This window comes from Anomaloglossus baeobatrachus, chromosome 11 (assembly GCF_048569485.1).
Source record: "Anomaloglossus baeobatrachus isolate aAnoBae1 chromosome 11, aAnoBae1.hap1, whole genome shotgun sequence".
Taxonomy (NCBI): domain Eukaryota; kingdom Metazoa; phylum Chordata; class Amphibia; order Anura; family Aromobatidae; genus Anomaloglossus; species Anomaloglossus baeobatrachus.
This window is the reverse complement of record NC_134363.1, coordinates 56,921,075-56,942,405: the sequence shown is the minus strand read 5'-3', so window position 1 is coordinate 56,942,405 and position 21,331 is coordinate 56,921,075. Positions and strand designations below refer to the sequence as shown.

General features: G+C 42.7%; 1 protein-coding gene across 2 annotated transcripts in view; it reads right to left on the bottom strand.

The window, feature by feature from the left end:
* Nucleotides 1-15,403, bottom strand: part of LOC142256285 (immunoglobulin superfamily member 1-like) — a 41,694-nt gene extending 26,291 nt beyond the window's left edge. For both annotated transcript variants that reach the window (XM_075327892.1, XM_075327894.1), the window contains exons 1-2: nt 15,329-15,403; nt 1,678-1,713 (exon numbers count right to left, since the gene is read on the bottom strand). In XM_075327892.1, the coding sequence (XP_075184007.1) occupies nt 1,678-1,713; nt 15,329-15,362 (70 nt within the window). In that variant the 5' untranslated portion in view covers nt 15,363-15,403. The remainder of the gene's footprint in view (nt 1-1,677; nt 1,714-15,328) is intronic.
* Nucleotides 15,404-21,331: the final 5,928 nt, after the last annotated feature.

Here is a 21,331-nt window from a genome sequence, read left to right as displayed (position 1 = left end):
AGGCAGCAGACAGGGGTGGGAATAACTAGAAAACTCCAACCCACCTATTAGATATTCTGCAGCACCTATCAATCAAATAACAGTGCATTTCACAAACTTTACTTGCCTGTATTTCAGAAAGTATACATCCGATCTCACATCTAAAGATATGTATAGAATCAGCATGATAGTGCCAGTATAGCACTGGCTTTAGTTTATATAGGAAAATCCTAGTGGTAGGTTCTCTTTAAATATAAGCCGTACCCAAAAAATAAGCCCTAGTTGCGATTCAATACTAAAGTATCCATGAAGCTAAAAAAAAAGGTAAAGAATACTGCAGGAAACTTCATTAAAGAAAGCAGATACCCCCAAATGAGAGAAGACAGCCCCAAAAGAGGTATTCAAAATCCCTCCATTCCTTACAGTGGAGAGGATGTCCAATCAGAGGTAAACATTTTTTTACTTAGTTATGATTATTAGGAAACCCTTCATTAGTTTTAAAAATTTTACCTAAAATAAATCGAAACATGAGAAATACAAACAAGCCATTGTCAGTTGAAGGACTACTCAGGATGTAACTTAAGATGGGGAACCTAGATCTTTATTTGCAACCATATTTGATATCATAGGAAAATAGTTTAGAATAACTATTACACTTTGAAATGTCTCCACAGCCTAAAAATGAACATGGGCCTCCTAACCATAGCCATGCTACACTCGTGGGGGTTTCTATATTTGGGTTATTAGCCCTTTTTGACCATGGTTCTGAACATCTAATATATAAAGCTGAATGTTTGTGTGTGTGTGTGTGTGTGTGTGTGTGTGTGTGTGTGTGTGTGTGTGTGTATGTCCGGGATTGGCATCTGCACCGTCGCAGCTACAGCCACAAAATTTTGCACACTCACACGTCTGGACCCCGAGAGCGTCATATGCTATATTTTGAGGGGACATTTTAACCCCGCCCCTTACAGTTATTCGCCAAAAAACCTGTCTCCATTAAAGCGAATGGAGCTGGGAGCCACAGTGCAGCCAGAACTTCAGAAGAATGTGCAGCCACGCCCTTATATGGGATGTTGGCGTGTCACAATGCAGCCAGGGAAAGAGATAGACACAGACAGGGAAAGAGGCAGACACAGACAGGGTAAGAGACAGACAGACAGGGTAAGAAACAGACACAAAGAGACAGACACAGACAAAGACAGACTGACAGGGAAAGAGACAGACAAAGAGACAGACAAAGGGACAGAGACAGACACAGGGAAACAGACAGACAGGGAAAGAGAGGGAAAGAGACAGACAGGGAAAGAGACAGACAGGGAAAGAGACAGACAGGGAAAGTGACAGAGATAGACAGACAGGGAAAGAGATAGATAGACAGACAGGGAAAGAGATTGAGACAGATGGAGAAAGAGACAGAGACAGTCAGAGACAGACAGGGAAAGAGACAGACAGACAGACAAAGAGATAGAGAGAGAGACAGAAAGATATATACAGAGGGGGAGACAGAAAGAGAATGGGAGAGAAACAGAGAGACAGTGACTATCCCGGGCGTTAATACATTCTATTTATACATTCTATCCCAGGAATGTTAATACATTATATTTTGTTAACAACAGTTATTAACCCGGGCGAAGCCGGGTAGTACAGCTAGTGATATATATTTATATATATTTATTAATACTACTTTATACTACTCACCATGTACACCACTTTGTGTTATCATCAGAATGCAATCTAAAATGGAAGAAATAGTCCTTTATATTAGTTTATCATAGAATATACTTTATGGTAACATATATGCATCAAATATTCAATAGGCAATTTAAAGGGAATATGTCAGCAGGATTTCACCCCCAAACCATTTATACGTGCATGTAGCTCTTTCAATGACAAATCCAGTGACACCTTTACATGTCCAGTCTGTTCCTCCATTGCTGAGAATAAAGTGTTTCAATTAATATGCAAATGAGACTTTAGATCTGAAGCCTCTGTCACTCCAGCTCTACTTCCCGGCCAGCACTGTTGGAGGCCATTGGAGGTCATTATCATCAGCAGAGAAGTTAACCCACTTTTCTCCATCACTCATCTAAACGGGAAGCGTCGGCACTGGGCGGTGGAATAGAGCTGGAGTGACAAAGGCTTCAGATCTACCATAGCTCTTCAGCCCTCATTTGTATTTAAATTCAAACGTTGATTTCTCAGTAATGGAGGAACGGACTTCCCATGTAAAAGTATTACTAGATTTGTCTTTGAAAAAGCTACATGCACATATAAATAGTGTGGGGTATGAAATCCTGCTGACTGATTGTTTTTAAAAATAAACTCAAAAACAGACAGTAGACAAGACTAAATGGGAAACTCTGTCATTACAATATGATAACATGATTTTGGGTACATTCAAAATGAAATTGTAAAAAAAGAAGTAACTCGTCATTGCATAATATCGGATAATTGCAAACTATAACTTTTTAGAAAAATGTATCAAGTCACCAACTTTTCTGTTTGGTCAGTTTTTTCAATATTTATAGTTTGTGGATTTTATCTCACCCTGGGAAACAAAATTATTATTATACCTAAAATCTATTTTTTTCCCAATATATGTATTTATGTGTAAATTGTTTATTTCGGTTATATGTCCCAAACAACTGACAACAGTTTTCTCCTTTTTCTTCTTCATTCTTCCAATTCCATACAGGTTTTCATTCATGATTGTGTTTTTACAAAGTTCCTTCCAGGGCAGTAAAGTTATTCCATAGGACAAAACTAAAAGGAGGTGGGCGAAATGATGCGTTCTAGATGCAGCGTGTCTTCTCTTGCAAATAACAGCATACCCAGAACCCGACGATTGTTTCGTACGCAAAACCAGAAGTTGATCAGTTTGTCAGTTTTTACAATCAGAGTTTCATCAATTTTTCATTTTTTGGGGGGGGGGGAATACAAGAAGGTTTCCCAATCCTTTTCTACCAAACAAACATGAAAATCGGTATGTGAATGCTGTAAGTTTTATTTTCACAAAAACATAGACTTGCATTGGCGAGTTTGATCCAAGACTTGTGCGCCACCCCATAAACTATAATGGAAACGTGTTCTATCGCTGGTTATCAAAAATAGGCAGGACCCCACATCATTTTCTTTTTTTTTATTTATTTATTTTGTTTACAGCAGCATTCAAGAATCTTCCCCATGCAACAAATTTTGTTGATTGTCTGTGCTGCAGTCTTTCAACAAGTCTTATTACCATGCAAACAGCACTTGAGCTCTGAACTCAGAAACATACTTATTTAAAAGTTCGAGTTTGAGCTCCGGTGTGTGGTAAAAACTCCAAGCTTTACAGTTCAGGTTCACCTAAACCTAGTCATGGCCTAATCCTAATGCCAAAAGGATACTTATTAACATTGCACTGTTAGCCCCAAAAGTCTTTGGTAGTGATGAGCGGACTCGCAGATAACCAGGACTGGGTAATCCCGGTAATCCGGTTCTGGGGCGGATTCTGGTCCTTAGATACGTCTATGGGGACTAAAATCCGACAATTTAAAAATGATGGTAGAAAGGATAGGGGGATGGGAGCAGCACGCTGTAATTACTGAGACACCAGCATGGCTGTACACTGCTCCCAGGCCAGTGCCGTGAATTAGGATCATTTCATATGCACTGGTTTCCCCGCTCACTAGTGCCTGTGATTGGTTGCAGTCAGACGCACCCCCACCCTGAGTGGTAGCATGTCAGCTGACTGCAAACCAATCGCAGGCGCCAGGATGGCCGGTGGGCGGGGAAAGCAGTGCAACTGTCTGCGGGTCAGTATTCTGGTATAAAAATAAATAAAACAATTGGCGTAGGGTGCTACCGTATTATGATACCCAGCATAGATAAAGCCTACAGCTACATACTGCTGCCCCCAGCCATGTGCTTATCTTGGCTGTGTATCAAAATAAGAGGAATCACATGTGGCTTTTATTATTATTATTATTATTATTATTTAAATAAATATTTTTAAAAAATGGAGTGTGGTCCCCTGGATTTTAATACCCCGCCATGATAAAGACCAACAGCTGGGTGCTGGTATTCTCAGCCTGGGAGTCCAATGGTTTTTGGAACTCCCACAGCTAAGAATAGCAGTCTACAGCCGCCTCGGAATTGTCACATCCATTAGATGCAACAAGTCCAGCGCTTTACCCAACTGTTCCCAATTGCCCTGGTGTGGTAGCAATCTGGGTAAAATAAGAGGTTAATAACAGCAAACAGCTGCCACTAAGCTCTAGATTAGTAATGGCAGGTGTCTATGACACCCCCCATAATTAATCTGTAAGTGAAAATAAATAAACAAACACCAATAAAATCCTTTATTTGTTATAAAAGACAAAAAACACCCTCTTTAACCACTTTATTAACCCCCAAAACATCCCTGCAAGTCCGATGTAATCCACACGAGGTCACTTGACAGTTCAGCTCGGCTGCATCTGAACCTCACAGCATGCGATCATGGAACATGATTGCCTGCTGTGAGATGGAGAGAATGAATGAGATGTGCGATGAGCGGTGACGTCCCTCAGGTCAGTTGCAACCACAGCTGGAGTCCTCCACCTGTGACCGCAGTCCCCTCCCACCGTCCGGCACTGTCAGTGTTGGCCGGGTGCGGGGCATGCCTCCAAACTTTAGCAATGACACTGCCGGCAGGGGGGTGAAGGGCTGCCCCGCACTCTCCGACCCCGGCCGACACTGTCAATGTTAACACTAGAAGTCCCAGAGAGGGGTAATTTAACATTTCTACCTTTGGAACCCAGAGATAGGTCGAATGACCTGAAGGATTTTAGCTAACATCCTATAATCACCGTCTTTTGCTCTGTAATTAAGGCCATTACTGTCGCACCACAGGAGGTTGTTGTTTTCCCTTGAGTTTAGGCATTTAGTTTCTTGTTAGTTCTATTCAGTTTATTGTATTTGGTCATTTGACCCTCTTTCGGGGGGGAGCTCGAAATTTCTTGGACTTCTAGTGTTAGAGGGCTGCGGGGTGCAAAGCACAGCCCCGCACTTTAAGCCAGAGTGCTTCAGGTCGCCAGAGGTCATACCGTGGAAACCCAGGTATGACCTCTGGTGAACTGAGTGATGTCATTGCAGCCAGCAGGTTCCCCCTTGTAAGTCTATCCCAGAGCCTTTGAGAGATCTGACATGTTTTCAGTCTCTCCGGGCTCAGATAGAGCAGAGCGAGGACTATCGTGGGACATTGTGTGGATTACGGCAAAACTTCAAGGGTCTTTTTGGGGTTAATAAAGAGGGGAAAGAGGGTGCTGTATTTTATTTCAAATAAAAGATTTTTCTCTGCATTTGTGTTTATTTCTTTTTATTATTTCTTCTTATAGGATTAGTGATGGGGGGGTCTCATAGATCATTAATTCTGCACTTGATGACAATTTTGCACTGTCATTAACCCCTATTACCTCGATTGCCACCGCACCAAGTCAGTTGGGAAGAGCCGGGCAAACCATCGGTATTGTTGCATCTAATAGATGCGACGAATCCGGGGTGGCTGTGGACTGCTATTTTTAACACGGGGGGTCCCAATCACCATGGGACTCTCAAGGTTGAGAAGACCAGCCCCCAGCTGTTGGGCTTTATCACGGTATCAAAATTTGGATCGACCGTACACTGTTTTTTAAAATTATTTATTTAAATAATAATAAAAAATGCATGCAGCTCCTCTTATTTTGATACATGGCAAAGATAAGCGCTGGGCTGGGAGCTGCAGCCTGTAGCCGTGGGCTTTATATGTGCTGGGTAGCATAATAAAAGGGGACCCTAACCAATTATTTTATTTATTTATTTTTATACCACGATACTGACCCGCAGACAGTTGCACTGCTTTCTCCGTCCACTTGCATCCTGGCGGGGAAAGCAGTGCCGGATCAGATCAATATTTGGAATCCCATTCCCAGTTCTAACACCTGGGCCCCTTTCAAACCACACAGATCTGTACTTTTACAGTCCGGGTCCGCTCATCACGAGTCTTTGGACTTTTTAATAATGCTCTGGAAATTATGTACAACTAGGCAAGACTACACAAATGCAAGTAACGTTTTCTAATCAGAAAATTAAAAAGGAACCGAAAACAACGAAAAGGAAGTTTATTAATTGTGAAATCCTCCAAAACATGGCATGTGTAAATCATGCCGTTAGTATTATCTAGTATCACACTGCTTAAAATGAAACAAGGACATTTCCCCAAAAAAGTTTGGTGCAGAAGAATTTGCATAATTGTATATACCGTAATTGGGTACGCCTAGAGACATTGGCACTGATGAGTTATGCAGCAATGTCATTACTATTTTGAGTAAGATCCTGCAATCATTGTGCTTCAGTTTGTCTTTGTAAATATATTTAAAATAGTACTTAAAGAAAACATATATATACGGTGGGAGAAATAAATATTGAACACACCACCTATTTCCTAAGTAAATATATTTCTAAAGGTGCCACTGACATGAATTTCTCACCAGATGTCAGTAACATCACATCCAGTCTACACAGGCAAAGAAATCAAACAATAGGTATTCATACAAAAAAAGCCATGGAAAGTCTTGACACCAGCTGAAATCTATCTATTAGAAAGCAATCCTTTTTAGTGAAAAATAACATTAGCTGGTTAGACGGTCTATAAAAAGGTGACTTATTACAAAGGTGCCACACAAGAAACATCTCTTGAAGGGTAAAAGCAGTGAGCTGTCTCAAGACCTTCATAATCTTATTGCTGCAAAACATACTGATATCATTAGTTACAGAAGACTTTCTAAAATGATGAAGGTTCCAGTGAGCCCTGTTGAGGCCATAATCTGGAAGTGTAAAGAACATCATTTCACATTAAACTGGCCAATTCTGTCACTTACAATCTTAGCAGTTTACCTTATATGTATATGACTCTCAAAAGACCAAAGAGGGAATAGCAAGGAAAAGGGTTTTTTCAAAAATTGAAAACAATCAGACCTAAAACGTAATATTTAATAGGTGCTTCTTAAAAAGTGATAGATATTCACTCATAAACACGTCATAAAATATACCACATACTTTGCTAGGTCACTAAGCTCAAACGGACCAGCCTCATATGTGAAGCACAATGAACTCCCAAGTGCACACCAAGCCGCCATATTACAAATGTTTTTTGGTTGGACTTAAGGCCCCATTACACGCAACGACATCACTAACGAGATGTCGCAGGGGTCACGGAATTCGTGACGCACATCCGGCCTCGTTAGCGTGTGACACTTACGAACGACCGCTAACGATGCAAAATACTCACCACATCGATGATTGTTGACACATCGTTCATTTTCAAAATATCGTTGCTCGTTCTGGAAGCAGGTTGTTTGTCGCTCCTGAGGCAGCACACATCGCTACGTGTGACACCCCGGGAACGATGAACAACAGGGTTCCTGCATCCTCCGACAACGAGGTGGGAGTGTCGTTCATGTGGCTGCTCTTCGCCCCTCCGCTTCTATTGGTGGCCTTCTGTGTGACGTCGCTGTGACGCCACATGAACCGCCTCCTTAGAAAAGAGGTTGTTCGCCGGCCACAGCGACGTCGTTAGGAAGGTAAGTATGCGTGACACGCACTACCGATATTGAGCGCCACGGGCAGCGATTTTCCCATGAAGCACAAACGACGGGGGCGGGTGCGAACACTAGCGACATCGCCCCCATAAGCCCCCTTAAATCCCAATATTTCCACCCCACAAGGAAACCGCCCTATAGAGAAAGGTTGGGAACAATCAAACTGGGAACAAATACCAGGAGCCAAACTTATTTTTTATAATTCATCCCCTCAGATTCATCTTTTTTTACTCTAAAGTGAATCCTAATCAAAAAAGGAATGGTCTCACCGGCAATAAATGGACTCACACTTCATCCAGGCTGAAGATTCCATCATGGCTATACACACACCCTTTAGTGATCATAGGATGCTGTCTCACTTCATTTTGCCTGGTATTCACACACTGCAGAAATCTAAAATGCTGCCGACGCGTTTCATATTTATAATTCTTCAGGGGAGTCTTCTTTAAAGATTATACTCTGCCAGCTGTCAGCATATCTCATTCCTCACAGTACACAAAAACATGCCCAAACGGACGTAGACGTCCTATGCGATCAAACCAAATCCAAATGTGCTGCCACTACTACTTTTGAAAAAAAACCCTTTTCCTTGCTATTTCCAATTCTGCCACTTAGTAAAAAATATCAGCTGGTTCAACTGATGGCCTACAAAAATTGTTCCCATTACCAATGTGCCACACAAGAAGCATCTCATGATCAGTAAAACCAGTGAGTGGTCTCAAGACCTTTGCAACCTTATTGTTGCAAAAAATAATAATGGCATTGGTTATAGAAGAATTTCTAACCTACTGAAGGCTCCAGTGCGCACTTTTGGAGCCAAAATCTGGAAGTGCAAAGAACATAATTTCACCATAAACCAGCCACAAACAGGTGCTGCCCGCAAGATTTCAGACCGAAGAGTCAAAATAATTATCAGAGGAGTTGTCCAAGAGCCAAGGACCACCTGTGGAGAGCTACAGAATGCCCTGGAATCAGCAGGTATAATAAATAATGCACTCACCCTTCATGTCTTCTATGCACACTCATCACACAACACCCCATTGGTGAATAAAAAGCATGTTCAAATGCGTTTAAAGTTTCCTCAACAGCATTTGGACAAAGCTATGAAATACTGGGAGAATATAGTTTGGTCAGATGAGACCAAAATTGAACTCTTTGGATGCCATAATGCACACCGTGTTTGGAGACCTATGACTAATGCCCTATTCTGATCCATTTCATGGACCAAAATAATGTATGGCTTAGTGCTTTGGGCAGCATAAACTGTAAATACAATATTGACCACGTTTGTGAGAAATAGGAAACTGTGAACCTACAGTTTTATGGTTCCTGTATCAAAATTATAAGTTTACTAATAGTAACTAACAACATAAACATACTGTAAATGACTTACTTGTTGACTAGTATATCTTGTTAAAACTGTTTTTGCAAAAATATTTCATTAGATGTTAGAAAACATAAAAATGGAATTACATCGGAAAGGTCCAAAATGTGATGAGTTTATTGCTAAAAAATCTTACTTTGATTACAAAAGCGTATGCTAGCAACGCTAAACAACTCTTAACAACTGTGTGGCAAGGTATTAACATGTTTCTGCTGCTGCCTCCCATGCTACAGTTTGGAGGTTCAGATCCCTGGGAGAAGTAGACTTCAAGACGTAGGTATGCAATGGCTACATGGTTGAAGACAAAACACTGCAAACACAGAGCAAAAGTGTAGCTCTGATCTCCTGGGATAGTGGAACATCTCCAAATCAGGATTAATGAAACTATGCATACATGATATTCACACATTAATGGAAGTAATATAACTCAAAATTAAGAGGCATAGCTGCATATGGGTAGGCTCCTCTCCAGTTCACCTCTCGTCCCCTTGAGATACCCTTAGATTCTTGAGTCTTCACAAAATTTGTGGCTAATCGTAGGACTATGAGTATCTTCCCATACCAGGACTGATTTACATAGGCCTCATCAGAAGAGACCATCTCTATTTTATCTGGATTTGATATTCAGACATATTTAGACTCTGGGGTGGATAATTAAGTGGGAGAATGAGTGTGATTCGAGCTCTGGTTTCCAGAGAGCCATATCACAGGTTTCGAGTACTGTTGAGGACACTACCTTCCTTTTACCCCTAAAGTTCCTTGCTTCTCTAATATAAACCGACAGTTAGAGCTGCCAGTTTTTTTCATGGATCCCTCTTCTAGTGAAGAGAGAATTCTGCAGTTCTTGGATGTTAGAAAGGCTCTAAAGGCATATGTGAGCCGCACAAAACAGTACAAGAAATTGGAACATCTCTTCCTTTCCTTTACACAAAAGAACAGGGGTTAGAAGGTATCATAAGTCTCCTTATCCAGATGTTTGAGGCAGACTATTACTATTTACTATGAGCAAGCAGCCTTCAAGCTCCACAGACTATAAAAGCCCACTCAAATGGGGCCATATCCACATGAAGGACAGAAAGAAGCTGCATACCTATTGAGCAGATATCACGAGGTATGAAATGACTAAATAGGGACACCTATGGTGACCCTTAAGGCCGCTTTACACACTGCGACATCGCTCAAGCGATCTCGTTGGGGTCACGGAATTTGTGACGCATATCCGGTTGCTTTAGCGATGCCATTGCGTGTGACACCTTTGAGCAATTTTGCTTCATTGCAAAAACGTGCAAAATCGCTCATCGGTGACATGTGGGTCCATTCTCTAATATCGTTCCTGCAGCAGCACACATCGCTCCGTGTGACACCACAGGAATGAGGAATATCTCCTTACCTGCCTCCCGCCCGCAATGCGGAAGGAAGGAGGTGGGCGGGATGTTCGTCCCGCTCTTCTCCGCCCCTCTGCTTCTATTGGGCGGCGGTTCAGTGACGCAGCTGTGACATCGCTGTGACACTGAACGAACCGCCCCCTTAGAAAGGAGGTGTTTCGCCGGTCACAGTGACGTTGCAGGGCAGGTAAGTAGTGTGACGGGTCTGGGTGATGTTGTGTGCCACGGGCAGCGATTTGCCCATGTCGCACAACTGATTGGGGCGGGTACCCACGCTAGCAACATCGGTCACGATATCGCAGCGTGTATAGCGGCCTTTAGACTCTGGTCCCTGTGCTGTCCCTTATCTCAGAGGTATGCTTGATGGTAGCAAGGTTTTGAGACACCAGCGGGACTCTGACTCCTGTCCGAGCCCTCCCCCTCTCTCCCACCCTTGGGGCAGGCTGGACACATGGTAACAAACGCCACAAAATGACACAGACAGGGGGGAAACCAAAACTCGTACCTTACCTGGCTCTTACGGGTTATCCTAGTGCATTGGCAACTGGATTAATACTTGTGGGGTTAATGTCAGCTGTGAATTGACAGCTGACATAAAGCCTAGGGGTTAGAAAAGGAGAGGCGCCTATCAGATACTTCCATTACTAACCCAGCAGACAAACAAAGACAGGGAAAAAAAAAGTACCTTATTCACCAATTTATTGCTTGAAAATAAATCCTGGACGTTCTGACGTAATCCAAAGAGTAATGTCCCAGGACGTCCATTGATTCCTATGGAGCTTCATTCTGAGAACGTTCTCAGAATGAGGCTCCATAGTTCACTGCCGGTCATTAGCAGACCCAGAATTCCATCACTGGGAGTGACCTATGGAGCTGCATCCACGATGAGAATAGAGTTGAAAGTGTGATATCGGGTGGGAGGGTCCCAGTGCTGGCACCAGGCACCCCCAACTCAGAGGTCCAATAGCAGCCATATGGTCTGCCACCACTGGCAGTAAGCCACTGGTCGGGGACTGACCCATGCTATTGACTAGCCATACAGGTGGGTCCCCCATGGCTTCTAACTTCCTGCTGACAGTGACTGACAGCTCTCTGTCTATGTCGCATGATGGTAGAGACCTATCAGTTCTGCTATTGAATCCAGGCGTCTGACAGGTCCTCGGAGCTGTCATGCATCACAGATAATCAGATCCCGACGGGACAGAGTCTGATAGGCGGGATCTGCTAGGCAGTCAATAAAAAGGATTGACAATGTAGTGATGATGTAGTGTAATATATGTAAAATGCAATATTCTACTGCTAATGAGAGCAAGAGATTGCATGTTAAAGCCCCTTCAGGGACTAATAAATATTGTAACACTAAAGTATATATATATATATATATATATATATATATATATATATATATAAAATATTTTAAAGAGATAAAAAAATAAAAGCAACAACACCCTCCTCAAAATCCTAGTTTCCACCTCCCAGACCCTAAAAAATGTTTTAATCTGGAAAAAAAATAAATAAATGTAGCTTAAAAACATCACTTACTTGGTATCACTACATCAATAATGACAAGGAACTATACCACTATAGCATTAGTTATTCTACACAATGAATCCTGCAAAATGCTGGCAGTGACAAATACAACTCATCCTGAAAAAAAACAAGCCCTCATAAAGCTATGTTGACTAAAAGTAAAAAATTGTGTGAAAATGAAGAAATGAAGAAAGTGTCAGAAGACTCCATAATGGGCACATTCTTAATGGGTTAATCACTGATACACTATAAAGAGTTATTTGTTAACAAGGGCAAATGAGCTGTGATGGCCCTGTATGTAAGTTTTCATGTTTGGTTATTATTTATCAAAATGAGTTTTTAAAATAATATGTATGGAATGTGTTTACTTTTGTATATATTACAGTATATATGTCAGTGTGTGTAATATGAATACTTTATGTATATTTATATGTGTAATGTCTGCAATGAGAATATGTGTATAATGTGAATAGAATTAAATCAGATTTCAGAAAGGTGGAGGTAAAAATGTGATGGGGTCCTTCTCCGATATCAACAGAGCGAGAGAAGCATGAGTAATCCAAAGAACATTTATTCCAAGCAAATCAAACAGTCCATAACATAATCCACCATACAGAGGGTAAAAATAGTCCAGAAACATGAATATAGTCCATTAAGCGATAAGTGTCCAGGTCTCTCTGGGGAGCCTCAGCTTTTGCCCACAGAGGATAAATCTTCCTGCTTCACTCTTGAAGTTCTCAAACAGACTGAATAATCCCCCAGGTAAACAGAGTTTGGGTGGATTCCAGGCCCCCCTCACCCAGACCTAGGGACAGAAGCACTACAAGGGGATATAACCTGACTTAACAGGACAAACAATATATCGAATAGACAGACCACCATGCTCAAAACATGAACCCACACAAAATGGTATATAACCCACAATATCACACTATCACAGAAAACATTCAAGCATGAATATATAGACAATATCAATATATTTGTGACAATTTTTGAAAACTCTTTCCACAGATTACAGAAAATAGGTGCAAAGCAATTATACATATTGGACAGATTTTCAAATGAGGCTGGAGGCATTTGAGGGATTTCAGGATTTTGGGATTTCTTTGTGATTATTATTCATAAATTAATATTTCATAACATCAATGTATACCATGCCATTAATTAATGCAACACCATTTCATTGGATCATGTATCACCACCTGTATTGGCTGTCACACTCTATATGCCTGTGTCTAAAAGATATGTGCATATCCCCGATATTGAAGAAAAGCATAGAATTCACCCCCTTTCAATGTATAGAGGGAAATTTACAGTGTATGCATAGGGAAATTTGCAAGAAAGGGCTCATTCAGACATCCGTTTTTCGGGTATGATGTTTACCCATGGTTTATGACTAGAACTTGTACCAATTGTAGTCTATGGTGCACTGGTATCTAAGAAAAAGACTGATGGCACATCCTTCCTTTCCAATGTGAACAGGTGCAAACTGAACATGAAACAGTAACAAAAAGGAGACAGTTGCACTCTGTAGTGATAAGATATGTGGAACAATAATTATGGGAATATAGACATGCATGAGAAAACATGTAAAAATTGACATACTTAGCACACAAACTTTGCCAGGATTGTGAGCTCAACAGCCAGCGGCAAGGCAACCTCAGTTTTGTTGGGTCACTATCAAACTTATGCCTTTCTTTGGGTTAAAAAAAACCTTAAAATTTATGGGTGGACAGGAATCTGCAAATGGAGAAATTGTAGTTTTTTTAACTCAAAGAGAGGCATTAGTTTGATAGTGACACAACAAAAATGAGGTTGCCTTGCCGCTGGCTGTTGGGCTCACATACAACTGGCCACATTTGTGTAGTAAGTATCTCAATTTTTGCATGTTTTTCACAGCAGTAATGCATGTATATATTCCCATATACATTGTTCCACATATCTTAGCAGTACAGAGTGCAACTGTCTTTTTGTTACTATATTTCATATTCAGTTTGCACTCTACAGCGCAAAGATACGGTATGTGGAACAATGAATATGGAAATATGGACATGTAGTACTGCTATGAAAAAACATGTAAAAATTGAGATACTTAGCACACAAAAATGGCCAGTTTTATGTGATCCCAACAGCAAGGCAACCTCTTATTGTTGGGTTCCTGCCTGCTCTAATGCCTCTCTTTGGGTTAAAAAAACACCATGCCGCTGGCTGTTGGGCTCACATACAACTGGCCATACAACAGTAATGCAGGTCTATATTCCTAAATTCATTGTTCCACATATCTTAGCACCACAGAGTGCAACTGTCTCCTTTTTGTTACTATATTTCATATTCAGTTTACACTCTGTAGCGCTAAGATATGTGGAACAATGAATATGGGAATATGGTCTTGCAGTAGTGCTATGAAAAACATGGAAAAATTGAGAAAATGTGCACACAAAAATGGCCAGTTTTATGTGAGCTCAACAGCCAATGGCAAGACGACCTGTTATTATTGGGTCCCTGCCTACTCTAATGCCTCGCTTTGGGTTAAAAAAAAAAACCTTGCCATTGGCTGTTGCTCATATACTACTGGCCATTTTTCGTTTGCTAAGTATCTCAATTTTTGCATGTTTTTCATAGCAGTAATGCATGTTTATATTTCTATATTCATTGTTACACATATATTAGCACTACAGAGTGAAACTGTCCTTTTTTTGTTACTATGGTGCACTGGTGGCCATCGACAAAAAATGGCGCTTGTGCAAAAACAGTCGGTTATTTTCAGTATATGGGCCAATGACTCATGAAAATGCACAATTCCACCAGGTTTGGAGGCATAAATGGGCCCCCTTATATCTTGGGCACCTGAGCAATCGCACAAGTTGCACTGATGATATGTGGAGGACTTTTACATGTCCGATTTATTTTTTTGTAGACCGAGTGGTCCGAGTAAAACCGAGGAGACGTCCAATATTGGTCCAAATGTCAAATATAAATTGGAAAGCCAAGCCAATGAAAAAAATCGGACTGCACTCGAATGCCTTTTTTCATGGACCGCAAGATAAGAGAAGGTAGAGAAACTTTTTTTCTCATTCTAGAAAAACTGATGAAACTTTGAAGAACTCTGGTGCAAATATGACAGTCTAAACAATCAGTGATGAAACCACGACTATTTTACTTGCACGTGAGAAATATGAGAGTCTGAAGGAGCCTTATCACAGCTTACAAGAGTGTATGGAAAGTGCACAAGGAGGCATTAGATTTAGGGTGTAATAAGTGGGTGGGATCGGCAAAGTCCAAAGTTGCTCACGGACCCTCGGGGCTCCAGTCGCCCCACCGGCAAAATAAATCAAATAAAGCAAAATATAAAGATGCTCCAGTTCCCAACGTAAATCATGCATGACTATAATAATGGTGTCTTACGTGGCACCTCTGCACCCCAAAAGCTGCACCCCTGATCCAATACTTACAGGCACGGAAGATATTGTAGTTGACTGGACCCATGTTTCTTCCACTGGTGCTTTTGAAGCAAAACCAAACAAACATTCTTTTGAAATGAGAAGTAAAGCTTCAAGCATTGCCCCACTTTCTCTTTTTTTGCAAGATTTCCACCCCCCACCCCCAAAGCCGTCACGTCTAGAACACAGACTTTCCAACAGAGAAACGAAACTTCACAGCCCTTGTGGTAGGGATTTAGTTGAGCATGATAAAGGAGTAAAAGTAAAAGTAGGATTTCTTCTACTCCTTTAACAGATCCCTCTACGTATGCATGAGAACTATCAGCAGCAAATGAGTTCAGGATGTGATTAGTTAACCTACACCCTTTTTCAACTGATTTCTTGTTTTCATTTTCACCTTCTTCTTCTGCTTTTTATAACTAATTATTATTATTATTATTATTATTATTATTATTATTAAACACTGGAAGTTAGGATCAGGCTCAGTTTAATTAATAATTAAGTATTTAATAATTGGGAAGACAGGTGCTCGGTGCTCGTATCGAGCTGTTGGATGCTCGGATAGGCGTCATTTGTCTACTGAGTATAATTGAAGTCAATAGGGAACTCGAGCATTTTTCAGGAACCTTTTTTGGAAAAATGTTGGCCAATGTTCCCCATTGACTTCTATTATACTCTGTACATGAGTCGAGCCCGTCCAAGTGTCCAACTAGTCATTATGAGCACCAAACACCCGAGCATGGTAGTGCCTGCTCATCACTAGTTACAAGTACCAAGCACCCGAGCATGGTAGTGCCCGCTCATCACTAGTTACAAGTACCAAGCACCCGAGCATGGTAGTGCCCGCTCCTCACTAGTTACAAGTACCAAGCACCCGAGCATGGTAGTGCCCGCTCATCACTAGTTACAAGTACCAAGCACCCGAGCATGGTAGTGCTCGCTCTTCACTAGTTACGAGTACAGAGCACCCGAGCATGGTAGTGCCCGCTCATCACTAGTTACGAGTACCGAGCACCCGAGCATGGTAGTGCCCGCTCATCACTAGTTACAAGTACCAACCACCCAAGCATGGTAGTGCTCCCTTATCACTAGTTACGAGTACAGAGCACCCGAGCATAGTAGTGCCCGCTCATCACTAGTTACGAGTACCGAGCACCCGAGCATCGTAGTGTCCGCTCATCACTAGTTACGAGTACAGAGCACCCGAGCATGGTAGTGACCGCTCATCACTAGTTACAAGTACCAAGCACCTGAGCATGGTAGTGCTCCCTCATCACTAGTTACGAGTACAGAGCACCCGAGCATGGTAGTGACCGCTCATCACTAGTTACGAGTACTGAGCACCCGAGCATGGTAGTGCCCGCTCATCACTAGTTACAAGTACCGAGCACCCGAGCATGGTAGTGCCCGCTCATCACTAGTTACGAGTACTGAGCACCCGAGCATGGTAGTGCTCGCTCATCACTAGTTACGAGTACTGAGCACCCGAGCATGGTAGTGCTCGCTCATCACTAGTTACCAGTACTGAGCACCTGAGCATGGTAGTGCCCAATCATCACTAGTTACGAGTACTGAGCACCCGAGCATGGTAGTGCCCGCTCATCACTAGTTACAAGTACCAAGCACCCGAGCATGGTAGTGCTCGCTCATCACAAGTTACCAGTACTGAGCACCCGAGCATGGTAGTGCCCGCTCATCACTAGTTACCAGTACTGAGCACCCGAGCACGGTAGTGCCCGCTCATCACTAGTTATGAGTACTGAGCACCTGAGCACGGTAGTGCCCACTCATCACTAGTTACCAGTACTGAGCACCCGAGCATGGTAGTGCCCGCTCATCACTAGTTACGAGTACTGAGCACCCGAGCATGGTAGTGCCCGCTCATCACTAGTTACCAGTACTGAGCACCGGAGCATGGTAGTGCCCGCTCATCACTAGTTATGAGTACCGAGGACTCGAGCATGGTAGTGTCACACTGGGTGTGGGGAGAGACACCCAGCAAGTGGACTCCTGGGAATAAGGGAGGCTTATGGCAGCATGGTGGCTCAGTGGTTAGCACTGCAGTATTGCAGCGCTGGGGTCCTCGGTTCAAATCCCACCAAGGACACCATCTGCAAGGAGTTTGTATGTTCTCCCCGTGTTTGCGTGGGTTTCCTCCGGGTACTCCGGTTTCCTCCCACAATTCAAAAATATACTGATAGGGACCTTAGATTGTGAGCCCTAGTGGGGACAGTATTGCTGATGTATGTAAAGCGCTGTGGAATTAATAGCACCATATAAATGAATAAAATAATAATAATAATAATAATAATAATAATATTATTATTATTATTATTATTATTATTATTATTATTAATAATAATAAACACAAAGAGGGGGGAAAACCAGGGGCTCCTGTGGTGACACTGACACTGGGGGCCCTGCGCTTGCCCTCAAACCACAGGTACCTATAAGAGTTAGGAGGTGTGGGCCGCCAACATGCTCCTGTCTCCTAGCCAGACCCTAGCACTAAATCCCACCACCCACCAATCCACGGAGGGAAAAACAAACACAAAAATAAACAGCAAAAGGGTAAAAAGGAAAAACAACAACTTATCTTGAGAGGGAATCTTCAGAATCTACAGCAACAGTAGTCTGAAGCCACATTCAGAATCTACAGCAACAGTAGTCTGAGGTCACATGCACTCCTGAGCAAGCAACTTCTCCAAGTGAAGAGTATAACCTGCACTGGAGGAGTGAGAGGCCCCAGGTTATAAAGACCCTTAGTTACCAGCTGGAGGAAAAGCTCCTCCAACCTGGCAAGGAAACAGAAAAAAAACCTAAATCAAGCCCTTAAAGGGACAGCGTCCATTAACGTCTGGACGATAGCCGGGCTCTTCTGCACCTGGTCCCATCAGCAGCACCTGAAGGTCCAGACACATCCGTGACAGGTAGTGTACGCTCATCACTAGTTACGAGTAACGAGCAAGGTAGTGCTTGCTCACCACTAATTGTTATGAGTACCGAGCACCTGAGCATGGTAGTGCTCACTCATCGCTAGTTATGAATACCGAGCACCAGAGCATGATAGTGCCCGCTCATCACTAGTTATGAATACCGAGCACCAGAGCATGATAGTGCCCGCTCATCACTAGTTATGAATACCGAGCACCAGAGCATGGTAGTGTAGCACCACAGGAGGTCGGGAGAAAATACTCGTCACTGGGTCAGTGAGGATCAGGGGATGTCATGGGTGGCCCCACCCAATTTCGTGACCACAAGGTGTACACAAAGGGAGGGTGGAATAAGGATGATGATGGAGGTTGATTTCGTGACGCCACCTGTGGTATGCGGCCAGGGAATTAGCTGCTGCTGCTGTCGCTGTCCTGAGGGGCGGATGGTAGTAGCAGCCGAGGTGTTTCTGCTCCCCATAAGTTGCAAAATTCCTGACCATTCTGTGCTACATCTTTTGCTTTGAGAAATTCTGTATATGTTACAGTTGGATTAAATTTGGATTATTGAAATATGGGGATTATTTGTTGCCTTATTAAATTTATTAGAATAGCATATGCTTCCATATATAGCTCAATTAAAATATGTGATATGTGTGGCATTCTGCTGTGTGATAAAACTGCACATTTTAGAGTGGCATTTTATTTTGCCCAGTCTAAGGCACACCAGTGCAATAATCATACTTCATAAAGATAAGAACGGAGGGCACTCACCGCTTGCAGGCAAAAACAACTTGTGTTTATTTTTTACATGGAGTAGGCATAAATGGACAGAGGGGAGAGGGACCGACCACCCACGGACGACAGCTGTTTTGCACTGGCAACCGGCGCTTTGCAATAATCATACTAGCCAGCCTAAGGCACACCTGTGCAATAGTCATGCTGACCAGCCCAAGGCACACCTGTTCAATAATCATGCTGACCAGCCCAAGGCACACCTGTGCAATAATCATGCTGACCAGCCCAAGGCACACCAGTGCAATAATCATACTAGTTAGCCAAAGGCATACCTTTGCAATAATCATGATGGTCAGCCTAAGGCACACCTGTGCAATAATCATGCTGGCCAGCCTAAGGCACACCTGTGCAATAATCATGCTGACCAGCCCAAGGCACACCTGTGCAATAATCATGCTGACCAGCCCAAGGCACACCAGTGCAATAATCATACTAGTTAGCCAAAGGCACACCTTTGCAATAATCATGATGGTCAGCCTAAGGCACACCTGTGCAATAATCATGCTGGCCAGCCTAAGGCACACCTGTGCAATAATCATGCTGGCCAGCCTAAGGCACACCAGTGCAATAATCATACCAGTTAGCCAAAGGCACACCTTTTCAATAATCATGATGGTCAGCCTAAGGCACACCTGTGCAATAATCATGCTGGCCAGCCTAAGGCACACCTGTGCAATAATCATGCTGGCCAACCTAAGGCACACCTGTGCAATAATCATGCTGTCTAATCAGCATCTTGATATGCCACACCTGTGAGGTGGATGGATTATCTTGGCTCACCAATACAGATTTAGACTAATTTGTGAACAGTATTTGGGAGAAAAAGGACTTTTGTGTCCATAAAAAAGTATTAGATCTTTGACCTTAGCTCATAAAAAACGGGGGCAAAAACAAAAGTGTTGCTTTTATATTTTTGTTCAATGTATATATATATATATATATATATATATATATATATATACACACACACAGTACAGGCCAAACGTTTGGACACACCTCATCTCTAGAACAACTGTTAAGAGGAGACGTTGTGAAGCAGGCCTTCATGGTAAAATAGCTGCTAGGAAGCCACTGCTAAGGACAGGCAACAAGCAGAAGAGACGTGATTAGGTTAAAGAACACAAGGAATGGACATTAGACCAGTGGAAATCTATGCTTTGGTCTGATGAGCCCATATTTGAGATCTTTGGATCCAACCACCGTGTCTTTGTAGGAAAGGTGAACGGATGGACTCTACATGCCTGGTTCCCAAAAAGAAAAAAATAATCTGTACAACGACTAAATAGCAAAAAAGGTATAAATTTTATTCATAACATAGCATAAAAGCAATAGGAACAATCTTTATGATTACAATGGTAGAACCAGTGAGTGCCAGCAGATGGCGCTCTCACATCACACAAGCGTGCAGGAACACACGCTACATGATATAGCAAACAGACCAGCTGAACAAAACTAATCAAAGAACAACGGTGGTTCAGTTGCTGGAGTGTGCTGATAAACAGACAAAGTCCAGCTGTGACTATTGTAATATGCCAAAGACATATAATGACATTGCATGCTGGGCAGAGTCAGGGAAAAGGACCTGACATACCTGTGTGTGAAGTGAGAGCCACAAAACCCCGACCTATAGGTTTCGGTGATGTAATCCTTCTTCCGGGGGTGGTCTCAGGTTAAAAAGTGTGTACCTTATAAATAGTGAACATCCAATCACAGACAATCCAGTCCGGACCAATCGCACCACACAGAATAGACTACTCCTCCACAACAGGATGCAGGGGCCACTGCCATTGGTCAGTATCCTAAGCATGGATACTGTCTCCTCCCCATTATGCAGTGCAACACCAGAAGTCCGATGACATGGTGTTGCAACACTGCCATAGAGGCGTCTATCAAATACCGAGGGCGGGGGTAATAAGCCCACATGGGACGCACAGTATGGACACACGCTTCCACATACAGATCAAAGATACAATCAAATCCAGGCGTGCGCCCACATGTCCCACGCATCACTGCCCTCAACGTGTCATATGACAAAAACAGGGGGTGTGATTCCTGAGCCAACGCAGGACGCACTGGGCGGGCGCACGCTTGTAAACATAACTGTGCGCCCACGTATCTCGCGCGTCACCACCCTCAGCGTGTCCCATGACGAAAGCAGGGGGCGTGACTCCGAAGTCAACGCGGGACGCACAGGGCGGGCGCACGCCTCCAAACAAAGCTGTGTGTCCACCTGTCCAGCGCGTCACCAACCTCGGCACAACCCCACCTCTTCAGGTACTCATAATGA